This window comes from Pongo pygmaeus, chromosome 3, assembly GCF_028885625.2.
Source record: "Pongo pygmaeus isolate AG05252 chromosome 3, NHGRI_mPonPyg2-v2.0_pri, whole genome shotgun sequence".
NCBI lineage: Eukaryota > Metazoa > Chordata > Mammalia > Primates > Hominidae > Pongo > Pongo pygmaeus.
The window spans coordinates 4,648,916-4,668,845 of NC_072376.2; the positions used below are offsets into that span (position 1 = coordinate 4,648,916).

Sequence of the window (19,930 nt, forward strand, 5' to 3'; positions counted from 1 at the left end):
TGAAGGAGATTTGGGAAAGTCAAAAATATGTGGAAATGACACACTCCTAAACAACCAGTGAGTCAAAGAAGACACCATCGGGGAAACTGAAAACTAATTTGAGAAGAATGAAAACAAATGCACAGCACGGGCCAGCACGATGGCTCAAGCCTGTCATCCCAGCACTGTGGGAGGCCGAGGCGGGAGGATCACTTGAGTCCAGGAGTTTGAGACTAGCCTGGGAAACATGGTGAAACCCCCGTCTCTACAAAAAAAAATACAAAAATTAGCCAGGTGTGGTGGTGCATGTCTGTAATCCCAGCTACTCGGGAGGCTGAGGCAGGAGAATGGCTTGAACCCGGGTAGAGGCTGCAGTGAGCCGAGATTGCACCACTGCACCGAGATTGTCCACCACTAGCCTGGACAATAGAGCAAAACTCTGTCTAAAAAAAAAAAAACACACACACAGCATATCAAAAATTCCAAGATGCAGCTAAGGCAGTGCTGAAAGGGCAATGTATAACTATAAATGTCTACATGCAAAGAAAGAAGAAAAATCTCAAATCAAAAACCTAACCTTCCACCTTGAGAAACTAGAAAAAGAAGAATGAACTAAACCCAAAGCGAGTAAAAGGAAGAAAATAATAAACATGAGAGTGGAAATGGGAAGTAAAAATACAGAGAATGGAAAAACAAAAGAGCTAATCAACAGAACCAAAAGTGGGTTTTTCGAAAATATTAACAAAATTGACAAATCGTTCACCAGATGGACCAAGAAAAGAAAGATGGGACACAAATGACTAAAATCAGAGATCGAGCACCGTGGCTTATGCCTGTCATCCCAGCACTCTGTGAGGCTGAGGTGGGAGGATCGCTTGAGGCCAGCATTCAAGACCAGCCTGGGGGAGCATGACGAGACCCCAACTCTAATAAAAATAAATAAATTAAAAATTAAAAACCCAAGTTTCTAAAATCAGAAATGAAAGAGGGAACATTATTGCCGGCCTGACAGAAATAAAAGGATTCCATGAAAACCCTACGAACAATTGTACGCCAACAAATCAGATCATCTAGACGCAACAGCCAAACTCCTAGAAAGACACAAACTACCAAAAGTGACTCAAAAATGACCCCAAGTAAGCACGTGCGGTATCAGCCCCACCCTCAGTCTCCTCGGCTGTTCCACCCATGGTGGGGAGACGGGGAAGCATGATCCCATCCCCTGGCCTGCATTTCCAAGTCTGAATCCCCCAGCACCCCGGGGAGGGCCTCGTAGGTGGAGGTGCCACAGGCTATTGTGCTAGGACCCACCGGCGGCTGCAGTGGGGGCTGGGGTGCTGGGTTCCTGGAGGGTCTCCTTCCAGTCAGAGAATGGCCCTGGGGAAGAAGCTTGGGTCTTAACCCCCCCACCCCTCCTTGGGCAGATGTGTGGGACCGGGGCCCCTTCACACGGTCCTTTCCAAAAGCTCGTCCCTCCCAGGCCAGGAGTGGGTGCCAGGCCAGTGCTGGGAAATGGGCAGATTTGGCCACAGCCCCTGGGACTCCGGGCCAGGCCACAGGTGGCACCTCTGAGTGGTCTCACTATGCCATGACGTCCATCCTGGGAGGAGGGAAAAAGCGCTGCAAGGCAGAGGGGACCTGCAACAGTACCCCGTGTCTCGGCCATTTCCCCAGACTCAACTTCCTCATCTATCCTCTCTGGCCCAGATTTCGGGCAGCCCTGCCCACCTACTGTCCATTCACTGCTCAGGCTGCCGTGACTATTCTACAGCACTCCATGGCTCCCCAGTGCCCTTGGGGAAAAGGCCAAGCCACAGCCTGAGGCCCCAGGCCCTGCTTAGCTCTCCAGCAGAGCTTCTCACCATCCAGCACCCAACCCACCCACGCCCAACTCTGTACCTCCCTGCATAGGCCCTGCTCACTCACCCCCACTTACACCCCACCCATCCCCGCTCACCCGCTCACACCCCTGCTCACTCAGCCCCATCACATCCCCGCTCACTCACCCCCATCACACCCCCGCTCACACACCCCTCCTCACTCACCCCTGGGCCTTCACACAGGCTACACCACCAGCCCCTCACCTACCACCTAATACTTGACTAAATCTTCTCAACCCTCTGGTCCCAGACTAAAGAGGCTTCCCTAACCCGGGACCAAGAGCTGCCCCGCCATCACGCCACTCACCCTTTTGTGGCTTCTCTGGCCTGAAGCTCACTTTCCCACGCTCAGCCCCTGCCACCCAAGGACCCCACAAGCCCCATTTGTGGGTGGGGCCTGGCACACTCTGCACAACGAGCTGCTTTTGCATAAACTGCTCTGCGGCTTTGGGTAACCACCCGCCCCTGCGTCCTCTGTGAAGTGGGATGACAGGTGCACAGGGCTGCCGAGATGTCAAGCAGATAACATGGGCACAAGCACCGGCGTTCAGGGCCTGGCTCATGGAGGGGCCCCAAGCCCCAGCTCAGCGGAGCCTGCCTCGCTTCCAGGGTTATGTCTGGAAGCGCCCGTTGCCCAGACTTCAGGGATTCCCAGCATGCAGGACTTTCAGTGCTCAAGGCAGGATGGTCCCTGGGCAAACCGGGAAGAGCTGGTTCCCCGAATAGGGCCCAGAGGGCCTGGCCCTGTGTGGGAACTGCCTGTCTCCAGGGCGCTTGCCAACATCTGCTGTTTGCCATGACTCAGCACTTTCGATGGTGGAAAAACCACCGCTTGTGTCTGAATCACAAACCCCAGGTATGCCCTGACCCGAGTGGCCCCGGAAGGCACGCAGGAGGAACCGGGGCACTCACTCTCCACGTGGCCCAACTCCACGGCGACCAGAAGGGCCCACTCATAGTAGCCCTTGCCCTGCTGGGCCGGGCCCTGGCGGGTGCAGAGGTGACCCAGCTGCAGGAGCACGTGGGTGAAGTCCCGGCCACACTCCTCACGGGGCAGCCTCGAGAACAGCCGCACAGCCTCCAGGAGGTAGTGCTGGGCCAGCCTGCTGGCACCCGCGTGCAGGCACAGGGCCCCGAAGTTGGCCAGCACCACTGCCTGGTTCCTCTGCTGGCCCAGGTCCCGAGCCACCCGCAGGGCGCAGTAGTAGCCCTCCGCTGCCTGCCTCGTCCGGCCGGTCCTCTTCAGAGCCACGGCCACCATGTTGGCAATCACGCCCTCCTGGTCCTCGCTGGCCACCACCGCATCCTGGACAGACTGCAGGATGTCCAGGGCCACCGGGCTCTGCCCATGAAGCACGTGCAGCCAGGCCAGGGCCACCAGGTGGTCCACGATGGCACGGACTCCAGCAACAGCACTGGCTTCCACTGCCTGCATCATGAAGGTGATGGCCGGGCCGTGGCAGCCGTGGTGTCTGTACAGCTGGGCCAAGCTGGCGTAGAGGTGGCTGCGCAGCGCCTGGCCCGTGCCCGGCGTCAGGGAGGCCAGCGCTTGCCTGAGGTAGTGGGAAGTCTGGGCGGGGAGGCTGTGGGGCTGGAGGGCGTTCTGGAGCACGAGGTTCACACTCCTCAGCGAGCCGGCCGGCGAGCCCCGTGTCCGCAATGAGGCCACCTTGACACAGCTCAGCACCAGGTGGGGCAGGCACTTGCGGCTGTAGATGTCAGCCAGGAGTAGGTAGCAGTCTGAGAGCCATGCAGCCTCTGGGGCTCCCGAGTCCCTGTGCAAAAGCAGCAGCCGCTCTAGGAAGGGCAGGGCCTCCTCGGGCTGCTTGAGGTGCACGTGATGCCTGGCCAGCAGGAAGCAGGCCCGGGCCTCGGCCTGCAGGCTCTGGCCACCCACCGCCCGCCGCAGCGCCAGCTGCAGGAGCTCCCCCTCCGCCTCGGTGCTGCAGATGTGGCCGGGCGTCCCCAGGAGCAGGGCCATGGCTTTGGGCACCACCTGTGCACACTTCTCCCGGTTCTTCTGCTTCCGGTAAATGCTGGCCAGGTTGGCGTACACAGCCACCACCAGGAACAGGTCCTCGAAGCTGCCCTCCAGGGCCCCCAGCGCTTCCTCAAAGTACACCCGGGCCTGGGACAGCTTGAGCCTCCTGCTGCACAGCCGCCCCAGGAGGAAGCAGAGCCTGGCCAGGGCCATGAGGAGGCCAGCTTTCTTGGCCGCCCCGCGGGCCCGTGCTAGGTGCCCAGCCAGCTCCTCCTCGTCACTGAAGCTGCGGAACATGCTGCTCAGCCATGGCAGCGCCACACCATACAGGCCACGGAAGCTGGTCTTGTACCCAGGGGCGTTCAGGAACAGCAGTAGTGAGCTCAGGGCCTCTGGGTCCTCCCAGTCATCCTTGGCTTCCAAGCAGAAGGGGGGCTCCTCGGGGTCCTGCAAGCTCACATTGCTGGATGCCGCACAGAGACCCCAGGACGCTGGCTCCTGGGGGCAGCCTGGGCAGGTCTTGCATTGTTCCAGAACATTCTTCACCTTCTGCAGGGTCTCCTGTGGCTCCGGGCTCAGGCAAGGTGGAGGTATTTCTGCAAGTCACAAAAACACCTAGACAGATTAGAGTCCAGCAGTGAGTCCTGGGTCCACCGGGGGCAGGGTCCTAGCATCCCCGGCCTCTGTGTCCCTGGCACAGCACTTTCCAGACGATACTGCCCCGCCGGCTGGCCATGAGCCCTTGAGTAGTATGTGCAATGCAAACCCAGGGCCTGGAGCACGTAGGAACTCCGGTACTGTGGGGACAGAGAGAACGCAGGCCCGTGGCCCGACTCTCCCACAAAATCACCCTCCTGTCCTCCTTTGTCACCCACCTGACAGCATGGTTTTAGGAGACTATGTGTCAGCTCAGTGATCCCTCAGAGATGCCTTTCCCTTTAGAAAGAATCAAAGCCTTCTAATCGGACCCATGTATATGCAGCACTACAAGTACAAATGTAATTTTTGTCAGCATACTGGGCCCCCCGATGGGGTACAGGAATCCATGAAATCCTCAACAGCCAGTCAGAGCTACTGATCAGCTCAAAAGCTGCTATGCAAAATTGGTAAAGCCACCCATGGCAGAGGACAGGGATGTTGTAGCCGTGTACCCAGCTCCATGCAGGGAAATGGACCATCCCTGCAGGAAGGATGGGAAAGCTTCCAGGCTCCTGTGGCCACCTTCACCTTGGACGGTCTGAAAACCTGAAGCCCGCAGTTCCTAAAGGGTTAACAAAGGCCAGGCTGCCCATGCAGCCGGCTGGCGCCTGCTGGCTTTGGTGGATTCCCAGCCAAAGCCCCCTCCCAGAGGTGAGCAAACAAGCGCATTTCCTGTTGGAAAACCTGAGACGAAAGGAGACATTACTGGGAAGGAAAGAATCTAGATTTAAATAGACTCTCTGTTTCAAGCTCACATGTAAAAAATATTTTCAATACAAACTGTCTCCTTATTCATCTGTAAAGCCTTGGAATTAAAAAAAAAATTAAATATGATTTAGAGGCAAATGTCTGACTTGACTACACTAGATTAGCTAAGAAATCTCCCCCGCCCGGCAGAGGCAAACAGCCCCTCCCAGCCATTACCCTGGCCTTGGGGGCAGCTGGAGAGCCACTGGCCTTTGCTCCAGGGACTTCGGCAGAGGGTGGATCCACCCCCTCCCCCAGGCAAACCTACAACAGCTTTCCCTTCCCCACTGGCTTCCTGGCCTCCTCTGGGACCTCCTGCCTGCGTCCCAGATGTACTGGGATGGATCCCATTCCCAGGGAACTTCGAGGGCCCTTGGGGTGTCCACATCCCCAGGCTCTCCCCATGCGGACCCTGTGTGAGGGGAAGAGACAGAGCTGTAGAGGGGAGATGGGAGGGTCTCCCTGAATCAGCCCCTCAGGAAGGAGCAGACCCTTGAGGGACCTCAGTTGAGGCCCCTGCAACCTAAGGCTCTGAATTCTGCCACCCGCTGAGGGCAGTGTGGCCTCCCACCTCTGAGGCAGAGCAGAAGGGAGCTGCAGCTTCTCCAGGTCATGAGAAAGGAACCCACAGCTACAAGTGGGCCCAAGCAGTGGAAAGGACGCTCCACCTCGGTCGGGGACCAGGCGGGGTCCAGCATGTTCATTGGAAGAAGTGTGGGACCCCACGGCCTCCAGTGCCACAGTGGATGGGAGGTTCAGGCCCACCTCAGGCGACCTCCGTCAAGCCCCCAGCCCACACCACAGAGGGGTGACAGCCGCACCCAATGCCCACCGTGCTCAGCTCTGTCACCTCCCCCGGCATTACCCCAAGACCCAGCTCATAACCAGAGGAAGCCTGAGCCACCGGCAAAACCCACCTTGTTCCTGCAGCTGCTCGGTCTCAGCTTCCTCTACTGAGTCTGGCAAGGGAGAAAAGAGAAGCAATCAACACCCCCGGCCAGCACCTCTGGTCCCCTGCCAGGTTGAGCTGGTGTCGATGTTGCAGGGTGAGAACATTGCATGGTGCAGGTGTTGAGGGCTGAGATGTAGCAGGGTGCAGGTGTTGTGGGCTGGGGTGTTGCAGGGTGCAGGTGTTGTGGGCTGAGATGTTGCAGGGTGCAGGTGTTGAGGGCTGAGATGTTGCAGGGTGCAGGTGTTGTGGGCTGGGGTGTTGCAGGGTGCAGGTGCAACCAGCATAGGAGCACTCCTGACACCTGAGGAAGAGGCACCAGCCAATGGGCCAGAGAATTCTCATGTTCCAGCATCTCCAGGCCTCCACCCCACCCAATCCCTGTGGGGACTCCACTCTCCCATCTTCTGGGGACATCCTCCCATCATCAGTGGGGAGCACCCTCTCGGCTTCCATCAGCTCCATCAGGGAGCAGGGCGCATTGAACAGGCAGCAGCTCTGAGTCCGACAGCCCAGGGATCAACACCGCTCTGCAGTGCACCCCCACCCTCTTCATCCCAGGGCAGGCAGCTCCCGGGTCTCAGTTTCACCCCGTAAAGTGGCTGACACTAACTGCTTACTGGGTTTCCATGGAGGTCAAGTGAGAAATAGCTGTAAAAAGATGTGGACAGCGTCAAGCGCTGTGAACTGGGATAACAGGTGTGCAGTTCTGGGGAGCATCCTGCAATGCCTCCATCTCACAACACCTGCACCCTGCAACACCCCCACTTATGACACCTGCACCCTGCAATGCCCCCACCCACAACACCCCACAGTGTGGAGGGTCTCAAACCTGCTTCCTAAAAAGAACAGGAGATACCATCCAGGGGGTCTGAGCCTTGATATGCTGAGGTCAAGTCGAAGTTTGTCCATTCAGGAAGGGAAGTTGATTTGTGGGGTCTACAAATTTTAACTCTAATATTGGTGGGGAAAAGGTCTTGTAATGCATGTCACCGAGCAAGCAGGAAAAAAGTGTGTGTGGAATTGTATCTGTTTATATATGTGTGTGCATCTGTGTGTGTGGGGGTGCATGCATATGTATGTACGTGTGCGTGTACATCTTGTGAGGGGGTGCATGCACATGTGTGTATGTGTGTGTACACCTCTGCAGGCACATGTGCACACATGTCTGCATGGGTGTGTGTGTGTGTGTGCGTGTATACATGTGAGTGCATGTGTGCATGCACACAGTGTGTATTTACATGTGTATTTGTGTGTTTATGTCTGTGTTTGTACGTGTGTAGACAGGTATACAAGTAGGTGTGTAGATGCTGGGCACGGTGGCTCACAGCTGTAATCCCAGCACTTTGGGAGGCTGAGGCTGGCAGATCACCTGAGGTCAGGAATTCGAGACCAGCCTGGCCAACATGGTGAAACCCTGTCTGTACAAAAAAATACAAAACTAATCCAGGGTGTGGTGGCTCGTGCCTGTAGTTTCAGCTACTTGGGAGGCTGAGACACGAGAATCGCTTGAACCCGGGAGGCAGAGGTTGCAGTGAGCCGAGATCATGCCACTGCACTCCAGCCTGAGCAACGGCGCAGGACTCTGTCTCAAAAAAAAAAAAAAAAAGTGTAGGCCCGTTTGTGTTTATCTACACCCAGCAGATAGCACGGCCTCTGCCATGTTTCTTTATGTTGTGGGTGACATGCCACCTTCATCTATGCATTGCACTGCAGCCACCAGAGAAACCTTTCGCACACAGAGGGACACTGAGGTCAGAGGGACTATCTCTGTCCTTAGGAGGCGGCAGCCCTGGGGTCCCACCGTGACACTCCCTGGCAGCCAGGTGACCAGGCCACACCACAGCCTGGGTTCTTTGTCTTGTGACAAAGAGAAAAGCCTCTCTCACCCGGGCAAAGCACAGTGGGAAGAGGGCTGGGCCCCAAACAGGAGCCCTCAGGGCTGGCAAATTAGAACCAGGCCCACACCCTCTCCCTCACCCAGCGTCTCAGGCAGGTACCTGGGGTCAGGGAAGGAAGGGCTTCCCTGGTGCCCACGGGAGTCTCAGGGCCGCATTCCCGTGCCCCCAGCCCCTCACCCCTCCTCCCTCCTGTCTGGCTTGTCTGCAGCCCGTGTGCCCTGGAGGCAGCTGCAACCTCTGTCTGTTCACCTTTCAGCGCCCAGGGGCTGGCACTCACTATCTGTGGATGGACGAAGGCAGCGGGGGCTGCAGAAGGGAAAGGGGAGGGCAGCGGCTCCGCCACAGGCATCGCCTACACGCACCCAGGCTGTACACGCTGCAGACATCGGTGCCCGACATCCGCCTCAGCAACTGCCTGGCATCCTCCTCAGAAAAGCAGCCCTCACTGAAGAATGACTTCTCTTCCTCATTGAGAAAAATCGCACTTTCCAACCTGGAAAAAATGAAGTGCTTTATACAAAATAACGTATTTGCAAAGTCAGCATTTCACACTAAGACACATTTCCATTCCTTGATTTGACAGACAGTCTCGGAGCACGACTCTCTGCCCAGGGGTGGAGACAGAGATTTAAAAACAACAACAACAACAACAACAACAAAAAGTCCAGGCGTGGTGGCTCACACCCGTAATCCCAGCACTTTAGGAGGCTGAGGTGGGTGGATCACTTGAGGTCAGGGGTTCAAGACCAGCCTGGCCAACATGGTGAAACCCCGTCTCTACAAAAATACAAAAATTAACCAGGCATGGTGGCATGAGCCTGTAATCCCAGCTGTTCGGGAGGCTGAGGCAGGAGAATCACTTGAACACAGAAGGAAGAGGCTGCAGTGAGCCGAGATCACACCACTGCACTCCGGCCTGGGCAACAGAGCAAGACTCTGTCTGAAAACAAAAACAAAAACAAAAACAAAAACAAAAAACAGATCCTGCCCTCAAGGGGTGCCTTGTCTGGCCAGGGGCAGATACTCAGAAGCAAGAAAGGCTGCAACAGATGTAAACAGGTAATGGCGTCCTAGGACAGTGAGCTCCTAGGCAGCCTTCAAAGCCCCATTCCAAATGTCCCCTCCCTTATGGAGTCCCCTGTGACAGCTGCAGACAGAACCAATCCAATCTCTCCACATTGTAAACTCCCACTGATTCTGTACAACCTCCGTGCTCCCCAGAGTGCCCAACATACACTCAGGGCATACTCATAAAGTCAGGGAGAAGAACTACAGGAAGAAACAGAGAGAGAGCGAGAGAGGAAAGGAGAAAGGAGGCAATTTTTGCTTATAGGACTAAATTACCAGTATAATATGAAACTTTGAAATGCATCTTATTCAGATTTTTTAAAAACTTAGAGTAGCTTACAGCACATTCTGCAAAATAACAGGCCTGTATTCTTTAAAAACATCAAAAAAAAGACTGAAAAGCTGTTTCATATTAAGGAGGCAAGACAGGACATCTGAGTAGAACACGTGGTCTGAAATTTTCATTGTCTACAAAGGCCATCATTGTGACTACTGGCAAAATCTGAATAAGATCTGTAGATAATGGCATTGTATCAGTGTTAATTTCCTGATTTCGACAGTTGTACTGTGTTTATGTAAGCAGATGTCCTGCTTTTGGAACCACATACTGCATTATTTAGGGGTAAAGGAACATCATGTTTACACTTACTCTCAAAGGGTTTAGAAAAAAATAGAAGTGAAAGAGAGAAAGTAATAAAGCAAATGTCATAACATGTTAACAATTTGTGCAATCTGGGTGAGGGCGTATGGGAATGTTATACTCTTTTTGCAACTCTCTTCTAAGCCTGAAATTGTGTCAAAAATAAAGTTAAAGAAAAAAAAAAGAAGAGCCACCAGTTGTTCATTAAATAAAAGATGAAAACCCAGGGTCTGGAATAGGAAAGATATTCAGCAAACATTTGTTGAGTGAATGAGAGAAGTCAGAATTTCTCCAGCTGTGAACAGGACCAATGGCACCCAGCCCTGTCATCCTTTTGGGTTAAAGGAAGGGAACAAACTAGCTCATTCCCCAGCTCTTCTCTGACCCTTTGTAAGTTCAGTACATGTTGACTTCACACGGCCCCCAGTGACCTGTTGAGAAGTTGTGGTCTCCCTTGGAGATGGTAGGGATCAGCTAGACCAGGGATCCTCAAACAGTGTTCCATGGAACACTAGCTCAGTCAAAAGCAAACAAGGTTGTGTGAGAAGAGGATTCTGGAGGTTACCTAAGTGTGGAAAAGGCATTTCAACAGGAAAAGGATGCCTTGTTTGTGCTGGGAATCCCTGGGATCACACACAAGGGATGTGGACAAAGCTTTTCCCCACTCCTTAGGGCATGATGAAGTCTGTGATGGAGCAGTGGGTGAGAACATGCTTTGGGAACTGCTGGTCTAGCTCCTGCCATCAGTGCATGGCCTAGCCATCAGTGCATGGCCTAGCCATCAGTGCATGGGGCCACGACCAGGGTCACATGACCCAGAAGGTGGCCTCTCCATGCACCCACATTCTCTGGGCTCCTTGACTGAGATCTTAACAAGGTCAAGTCCAGGGAAACAGAATTCCATCAAAGGATAGGCACAGCTGACTCCTCTCCAAAGACCCCCTGCTGCTGCTCGCACCGGGCAGTGAGAACACAGAAGTGACCAGGGAATTCTTCTCTTGGAGTTCCCTGGCTGGGGGCAGGCAGGTCATGGGTGGCGTGCAAATCACACAGGAAGAGGCATATGGCCAAAAGAGTGCTCCTCTAGGAAGAGGCAAATGGCCAAAAGAGTGCTCCTCTAGGAAGAGGCATATGGCCAAAAGAGTGCTCCTCTAGGAAGAGGCATATGGCCAAAAGAGTGCTCCTCTAGGAAGAAGCATATGGCCAAAAGAGTGCTCCTCTAGGAAGAGGCATATGGCCAAAAGAGTGCTCCTCTAGGAAGAGGCATATGGCCAAAAGAGTGCTCCTCTAGGAAGAGGCATATGGCCAAAAGAGTGCTCCTCTAGGAAGAGGCATATGGCCAAAAGAGTGCTCCTCTAGGAAGAGGCATATGGCCAAAAGAGTGCTCCTCTAGGAAGAGGCATATGGCCAAAAGAGTGCTCCTCTAGGAAGAGGCATATGGCCAAAAGAGTGCTCCTCTAGGAAGAGGCATATGGCCAAAAGAGTGCTCCTCTAGGAAGAGGCATATGGCCAAAAGAGTGCTCCCACAGAGGAGCCACGGGGTCTGATGGGAGGTCCCAGGAGAACAGGGGGATCGAGGAGAGGGGGCATCCCAGGCAGAAGGACACACGTGTCACCCAGAGCAGTTTTAGAAGGCACAAGGTATTCTGTGCAGCTGCACTCGGGTGAGCTGATGTCAAGGGCCACCCTGGCCATGGGGGCCTGCAAGGTCGGGCCCAGAAGCTTCCTGGGGCTTTACAGAGGAGAGCGACGTGTGTACTGGATTAAATCGTGTCCCTCAATTCATGTCTCTCAGAACCTCAGAAGGTAAGCTTTTTTGGAGAAAGGATCTTTGCAGATGTAATTAGTTCAGCTAAGATGAGGTCAGACTGGAGTCAGATGGGTGCTAGGAGATGGGCACCCTTATAAGAAGAGAATACTTTGATACACAGAGGAAGACAGCCACGTGGAGACGGTGGCAGAGTGCAGTGATGTGGCCACAAGCCAAGGAACGCCCATGGCCACCAGGAGCTGGAAGAGGCAAGAAGGACCCTCCCCTAGAGTCTCCAGAGAAAATGTGTCCCTTCCGGCCTTGGTTTTAGACTTTCGGCCTCCACAACTCTGAACGAGCACATTTCTGTTGCTTTAAGCCCCTGGTGTGCCGTGCCTTATCACGGTAGCCACGGGAAGATGATGCACATGGGCAGGTGTGCATTGGACGGAACGCTCTCCCTGCAGCAGCCCGGAGGAAGGACACCAGGGGACCCTGGAGTCAGGCACTGGGGCCAAGGGGGCAGCAGCCTGAGGACAAGGGAAGAGACTAGGCGTCGTCCACAGTGACTTTCAGTCTTGTTACCGGGGGAGCCAGGTGGACGCAACAACTTCCCCTTAGGTGAGATGGGGGTGGGTTCAGGAAAGGGGCGGGGCTTCAGCCACTCACTGGGACACGGGGTCCTGCGTGCTGATGAGACTGCTCCGCACAAACCCCATCTGGCCCGAGGCTGTGTGTCGGCCCACGCACCAGGGCAGGCCAGGCACCTGCGCCCCAAGGATCTCGATAAGGTCTCCACCTCGGAAGGTCATCTCTTCAGGCCCCGAGCCCTGGAAGTCTGCCAATGCCGAGGCCAGGCCCACAGCTGCGGAAGAAAGCTACATGGTGAGTGCCCGGGAGACCAAATGGGGGCCAGAGCGGGCAGACAGGGCCGATGCCAGCCACCCTGAACCATGGGGAATTCATCTTTTGGCTGCTAGGAGGTTCGTAGTAAAGCTTGGTCTCTGCAATGAGGGAGGGAACGTCTACATGGTCCTCAGAGGGGATGTTTTTATCCCTCTGTTGAAGATGAGAAAAATGGAGGCTCAGAGATGTTGATAAATGAGTCTCGGCCATCAGCCTCCAAGGCCAAGGCTCTTTCCTCCTTTCCTTCTGCAGCCACAACCCCCGGCCCCACCTACTCTCCACCCCGCTCTTGCATGGGGCTTTAGTCCCCCTGACAGGTGCACAGGCCATCCAGACACCGGCAGCTCTGACAGGTGCACAGGCCATCCAGACACTGGCAGCTTGCCACAGAGCAAAAACCTCCGGACCTGGCATCCAAGGAGAAGGGCTGCTGGCAGTCCCAGCTTTTCATAAAGAGGACGTGGTCACCATCCTCTGTTAGCAAGTGTGGCAAATTCAGCCAGCGCCAGCCCACCTCGGCCGAGGGCCTTCCAGGCGTTTCACACGGTGACAGAAGGATAGAGTCTGAGACTGTTGGGTTGCACTGAGAAGTGACATTTGGGAGCTCTTTGGAGACAGTGGCCAGGGGCCCTGGTGCAGCTTCACTGAGCATCCTGTGAGGCTGCACCATCCCCCAGAGCCTCCTGAGTGTCAGTTATGACCTCACAAGCTGGAGAAGACTCGGTTGGTACAAAAGTAATTGCGGTTTTTGCCATTGAAAGTAATAACAAAAACCACAATTACTTTTGCACTACCTAATAGCTCTCTCTCTGACTCAGGGAGGATATAGGGCAACTTCCAAAATGTTGGTGCTGCTCCCTGGCACACACATTTCCCCAGGAAAGAGAGGCCCATGGAAACACTTACCCATCAGCGGGTTGTCGGGCATCACAGGGCCACCCATGGCGTCATCGATGGGGTCCTGGGGGACCCTAAGAGCCCACCTGGAGCCGGAAGAGGGAGGTCTTTGCTGCGGGATTTCAGATTTGGGGCAGATACATCCTGTGCAGAGACTGGACAGGTCAGCAGCCCCCAGCAACCTGAGCAGATCCCTCGCCTCCCCCGACTCACACACGTGCACACACACACACACGCCTGCCCAGGTGTGTGGCCTTCAGGCCCCGTGCGTGTGGCACTGCCCCCAGGGAGCCCCACACCCCTCAGCCTAGGGCCCTCATCTGGAAACACTGCCACCCCTGTGGGCCTGGAACCCTGCAGACCTCCAAAGCACCTGCCTCCCCCAGCTCCACACAGTGAGGGGTGAGGGAGATCCCAGCCTGGGGCTCTGGAGGCCTGGATTCAAATCCTTGCACCACTGTGACTTTGCCATATAACCTGAACAGATCACTCCTCTCTCGGCCTCAGTTCCTTCAGCCAGAAAAAAAAGGAAGCTGGACTAGATGACTGACAGTCCCTCTTTCCCAGATGGCAGAACACTCTCAGTGTCCCCTGTTGGGACACCACTGGCCAGAGAACATAGGAAGGATTCTTAGGAGAAGCTCCTCTTGGGTCTCAGTAATGAGAAAAGCCAAGCCACAGCCTGTCAGTTGAGACACTGCAAATCAAGAGATTGAGGTTCTCTCTTTGCTTTGGCTACCAGGAAGCTACAACCCAAGTTAATGCCCCCTGCTTCAGCAAGTGAACAGGAGTTTGCATGTCACCTGTCCTCACATCCCCCAGCTCTACCTGTGGGTCCCGTGTGCCTTCTCACTCTGGATACGCATGTTTTATGTAGCTTCCTCAAAAGCTTTTCAGATGAGCCTGGTGAGAGCTCATGCCACACCTCTTGTGCCATCAAACCCCAGGATAGCCCTGCCAAGTGGATGTCATTGGCCTATCATGCAGCTGGCAGGCCAGAGGCCCAGAGAGGTGGACCAACTTGCTGAGGCCACACAGCTGGGAAGCAGCAGAACAAGGCCATGGCCAGGTCCGTCCGGGGCTCCCACCATTCCCTGTCCATCCCCTTGACCTCCAGATGACCCGGGCCTGGGAGTCTCAGCGAGGCCAATAGCTCTCAGAGCAGCAAAGGCCGGTACCTACTGATGAAACGGAATCAAAGGCTCCGGGGCGGCTGCCACTGCCACCTCCTCGGAGGGCACGCTGGGGCTCGGCGGTGAAGAGTCTGTTTCTGGTGCCGCCTCTCCCTGGGGAGCCCCCGAAGCCTGCCTGAGGGCCTGGGGGCCATTTCCTGCATCCCGGGGACCCGTCATCTCTCTCACATGGTGTTCAGGACACAGGACAAAGAAGGGCCCTTCAAAAGGATGGAGGCGGTCACTGAGGGTGGCCAGACTGGGCGCAGCTGTGGCCCTGCCCCCCATACCCCTGCCGCGCAGACAATGAAGGCAGCACCCGCAGGAATGGCCCCTCCCAGTGTCTGCAGGTACAGAGACCCAAAGGGGCTCAGACAGAGAGGTGGGCCCGGGGCGAGGTCCCAGCTCTGCCTCCATGTGCTGTGTGAGGCTGGCTCAGCCTCAGAACCTCGCCCTGGGCCTCAGTTTCCCTGACTGTGCGATGCGGAGCCAAACATGGGACCCCCAGGGCCCTTCTCCATGGACCGCCCCAGTGACCCCAGCCACTGCTGGCAGGCCCCCTCCTGCTGTGGTCAGGTAGGAAAGACAGCCTCATGTCCCCTCCTCAGACTCGGGGCCAACCGCAAAGCCAGGGCAGCAGCCATGTCAGGGACATGAGCTGGGGGCTGGCACTAGACAGAACCTCTCTTCCACTGTTTTCCAGGCACCTCTGTGTCCCTGGGGGCTGGCCAGGGTCTCTACAGCTAAGTGACAGTGCCACACCAAGCACACCTCCCTGCCTGAAGCACCCCTCAGCCTCCAGAGGCTCTGCAGCCCACAGCCCCAGGCATGCTCAGCACAGCGGGATCCAGGCTGTCACCCCACAGCCCGGGCGTGCCCCGCCCAGCTGGATCTCGGCCATCACCCCACGCAACGCTCACCTTCTTGGATGAGGAGGCTCTCGTGGGTCAGCCTCAAGGCGTTCTCATCCACGTGGACTTGGATGGCCGTCTCCTCCTCCTCACTGGGCGAGAGCAGCCAGAAGGCCTGGTCCATGAGCAGGTTTGCCAGGCAGTGATGAGTGAAGCCTGTGGAGGCCAGGCCCAGTCACCCGAGGGCTCCGGAAGAGGGGCGGGGAGGCAGGGAAGCCTGTGTGGTCCCAGGTCGGCTGAGCCCTGCACTGACCAGGTCCAGGGAGACCATGGAAGACACCCACCTGCCCTGGGGTGCCCACAGTGCTGGCTACACACAGCGGCCCACGGCCTGACCAACCGGGCTGTGAGAGGTCAAGCCCAGCTCTACCACCCACCAGTGGCAACCGTGGTCAAGTTATCTGACCTCTCCATGCCTCCATATTCCCCTCTGTGAGATGGAGACCATGTGGTCGGGGGCCGTGCAGGCCGCGGGGGGTAGGGGCCAGCAGCAAGGTGGGTCTGAAACGCACATGTGTGAGCCCCACCCCGCATCATGAGCTGGTATCTGTTTCCATTTCTATCAGGTGAAGCCTTGTCTCTGGGATGCTGCGAGCTCCCCCCTCCCGTCTGAGGCAGTGAGGCTTCGTTCACCACAGCTGAACTAGGAGGCTCGGTGCACACATAAGGCACAGGCAAGTGATGTGAGAATCCTGCCTCCACACTCAGCGTAGAGTGGACTCTGAAAGAGGGGGACACGAAGCCTGCTGCCCTCTGGATGGACATCCCCCAACAATGGCCATCACTGTGGATGGGCAGCCATGGATGAGCCACTTCCTCCAAGAACCAGATCAAGGAGCCCACGTCCACAGTGGGATGAGCATCAGCCCTGCTCACCGGTGCTCGGGGAACTGTGGCTACAAATTCTTATTCCCTAACTTACTCAGCCCTCAAATCAAGGGTGGTGTCGCAAGATCCCCAGGGAGGCTCCGTTGGAGCCTGGAATTCCTCCAAATGGAACAGGGAATATTCCAGGAAGAGCTCACGTGGGTCAGCTTTCAAATAACAGCCTTCCCGGTCAGCACTGAGGCCACTGGATGGCAGCTTCCCTCAAGTTCTGGTTGAGTGAAATTACAGAGGGCAGCGTGTGAAGGCAACCAGAAGCACAGCCTAAATCCTTCCTGCGACAAAGACCCACATCCGTCTACGACTCCGCCTACCCGGCATTTCTCCCTGAGCAACAGGTGTGCACACCAGTGTTGCTATCTTGCTAGTGAGGCCTTTGTGAACCTGCCTGTTCTAAAGCACAGATTCGTGGCTCACGCCTGTAATCCCACCACTTTGGGAGGGCAAGGCGGGCAGATCACCTGAAGCCAGGAGTTTGAGATCAGCTTGGTCAACATGGTGAAACCCCATCTCTACTAAAAATACAAAAAATTTAGCTGGGCGTGGTAGCCTGTGCCTATAATCCCAGCTACTCAGGAAGCTGAGGCAGGAGAATCGCTTGAACTCGGGGGGCAGGGGTTGCAGTGAGCTAAGATTGCGCCATTGCACTCCAGCCTGGGTGACAGAGCGAGACTTCGTCTTAAAACAATAAATAAATAAATAAACAAAGCACCAATATGTACTCTAAGTGCATGGTGTGTAACCAGCACCTTCCAACGGGCGTCCCCATGACCAATTCTGGGAGGGTCACCTCTTTACCAAGAGCGTGGTAAGTGGAAAACTTCCAGATTTCTTCAAAAGTCTTAAACGTCACCACGATCCGGTCCTGGTCACTGTGGATAGACAGCAGCCTGGCTGATAATTCCTTAAGAGAAAGAAATAGGAATTCGAGAGGTCCCCAGGAGCTCTGGGGCATCTGTCAGGAGGACAGGGTCCACATGACAGAGACATCTCGCAGATGTGGCCCCGGCGGGGGGCGACACACCCAGGGCAGATTCCTTCCCAACCCAAGTCAGCTCCTCCCCTGCTCTCAAGCCAGCCGTGGCTCTCCAGAGCCTGTGGGGAGAAGGCCCTGCCCTTCCCAGAGCTCACGTGGCCCCCATGCCCTGGCCCCTCACCCTCTACGCCTCCCCTTCAGCACTCTACGTGCCTTATCCCCCACACACCAGTGACCGCCACTTCTCCCGACCTAAGCTGGTCCCCGTTCGGCTGTACTCTCAGCCCTGAGTGGCCCCAGCCCCACCTGCAGCTTCAGCTCTGATTTCCATCCCCCCGGCCAGCATCCCCTCTCCTCTGATTTCCATTAATCAGTGTTGATGGGGCATGAAAAATAACAGCAGCTAACACTGGAACTCTTCCGGCTCGGGAAGTGTGTGTCGGGGGGTACTATTAGAGTCTCCATTTCAGAGACAAAAAATAAAGCCCCGTTTCTTTCTTTCTTTCTTTTTTTAGAGATGAGGTCCCACTCTGCTGCCCAGGCTGGAGTGCAGTGGCACAATCACGGTTCATTGCAGTCTCAACCTCCTGGGTTCAGATAATCCACCCATTTTACCCTCCCACAGGTGTGCACCATCGCACCTGGCTAACTTTTTAATTTTTTTGTAGAGACGAGGTCTCCCTATGTTGCTGAAGCTGGTCTTGAACTCCTGGGCTCAAGTGATCCTCCTTCCTCATTTGCCCAAAGTGCTAGGATTACAGGTGTGAGCCACCATGTCCCGCTGAAGGCCCCATTTCTTATTCAAGGTCTGACCTCTGTCAGTGGCTCAGCTGAGATTCAAACCCAGAGCCGGCACGCTGACCCAGTTCACCTGTGCCCAACATCCGCATGACAGCCCCACGTGTCGAGCAGGTACTATTTGTCCAGCACCCTGCAGGTGCTTGGTATGAGTTAATCACATAACCCTCAAGTCAGCTCCCGGGGACGTAATTCTAAGCATCCCCAGTATATGGCTGAGGAAGCGGGGTTCACAGAGGCTGAGAGGCATCGGCCAAGGCCAGGCTGGTCCAACCACAGTCAGTGGTGGTAACGCCCAGCCCAGCTCCCAAGCCCCGGGCCCTCAGCCATGGGGAGGTCTGCCAGGCCCAGACACATGCTGTGCCAGCCTCCCCAGAAAGCTGGTATGTGCAGAAGCCCGCAGGAGGCTGGCTTTGTCATCAGGAAAAAAATAATAAGACTAACTTCACACTTGTCCTTAACTCCCCATCAAAGAGACTTTGACATTCCTCGCGGGTGGGGTGGAGAAAGGGACAGCTCAAGGTCCCCTGTGCTAGGGCTGTGGGAGAGCAGAGGGACGATCACAGTGTCCTCCACAAAGCAAGTGGGAGAAACAAGCCCTCACCACCCGCTGGGTATCACAGCCGCCCCTCCAAGGCCACCACTCTCCTCTCGCTCTCTGAGGCCTGCCTCCTCTGTCCCCAGTCTCAGACACTGCACCTCAGCCCCTCCCTCCTCCCGACTCCAGCTCCCATCCCTGAGCAGTCCCCAGAGGGCTACTCACCCCGAGCACGCGGGCCATCTCCCGGCTGTCATTCTCCAGCAGGCGGAGCTGGCCCCGGAGGGTCTGCTGTAGGCCGGGGTCCCGCAGTCCACTCTTCCTCCGTACAGCCAGCAGCTGCAGGGTCAGGTCTGGAGGGGCAGGTGGAGGTTGGGCAGTTGGTCTGACCTGGGCTGGGAGGTCTGTGGGGCACTGTACTCCACCTGCCAGCCTCCAACCCACACACCTGAGCCCGAAGGCCTGGGCAGTGAGCTCCTGGGGAGCTCAAGCCCTGGGTTTAGATCACAACCTTGCCCCACCCCTATAAAGGCCTTGGACCACTGCCTAGCTCCCAGCCTGTTTCTTTCAGGGTGAGTGCCTGTCCTACGGAGCAGTGGGGACAAGTGGACTCATGTCCCCTGCAGGCCAGGCTGGCACTGAAACCACTGCACGCAGATGGTCTCCCCTCCCTGTCACCGTAACCTCCAACCCCTCCCCTCAGCGCCCTACCCCAGATGGTTGCTGCGTCGGAACTTGCGGGCACAGGACCTGGACAGCCACATTTAGCAAGCCTCTCCTCCACCCCCACGGTGACTGTAAGGTGGGGAGTCTGGGACCATGGGGGCACCTACCTCCAGCAAACACCCCACAAGCACCTTGCAAATCTCAGTTCTGCCTCCCTAAGCCGGCTCCTCTCCACTTCTTCCCTGTCTCTCAGAGGGCAGAGGGCCCCCACCCCCGCTCGGATCAATGACACCTCCCACTCACACACCATGTCAGCCACCAGCAACCCCATGGGCTCCACCCCCCACCCCACCCCTGCCCCCATCGTGGTTCTGAGCCCTGGTGGGTCTGACGTGGGCAGCTATCCACATCTGGCCCTCCCTCCTGTCTGTCCTCTGGTCTGCGCAGAGCCATTGGGACCCCATGACAGCATGGTCCAACCCATCGGCCCTGCTCTGGGCCATCCCTGTGGCACCGTCAAGCGGAACCTTCTGCAGGGATGGGCACGTGCTCTGTCTGCTGTGTCCCATCCGAGGGCCACCCGCCAC

The 19,930-nt window shown here is 56.2% G+C and overlaps 1 protein-coding gene across 4 annotated transcripts in view; it reads right to left on the reverse strand.

The window, feature by feature from the left end:
* SH3TC1 (SH3 domain and tetratricopeptide repeats 1) overlaps positions 1 to 19,930 on the reverse strand; it is a 63,052-nt gene that overhangs the window by 13,459 nt on the left and 29,663 nt on the right. For all 4 annotated transcript variants that reach the window (XR_010125996.1, XM_054485389.2, XM_054485388.2 and 1 more), the window contains 9 exons: positions 18,903 to 19,030; positions 17,164 to 17,269; positions 15,490 to 15,636; positions 14,580 to 14,790; positions 13,407 to 13,483; positions 12,264 to 12,459; positions 8,499 to 8,629; positions 6,204 to 6,245; positions 2,772 to 4,436 (listed from right to left, as the gene is read on the reverse strand). Coding sequence is in view for 3 of the 4 variants with exons in the window: in XM_054485389.2 (XP_054341364.1) it covers positions 2,772 to 4,436; positions 6,204 to 6,245; positions 8,499 to 8,629; positions 12,264 to 12,459; positions 13,407 to 13,483; positions 14,580 to 14,790; positions 15,490 to 15,636; positions 17,164 to 17,269; positions 18,903 to 19,030 (2,703 nt within the window). In the remaining variant the exon portion in view is untranslated. The remainder of the gene's footprint in view (positions 1 to 2,771; positions 4,437 to 6,203; positions 6,246 to 8,498; positions 8,630 to 12,263; positions 12,460 to 13,406; positions 13,484 to 14,579; positions 14,791 to 15,489; positions 15,637 to 17,163; positions 17,270 to 18,902; positions 19,031 to 19,930) is intronic.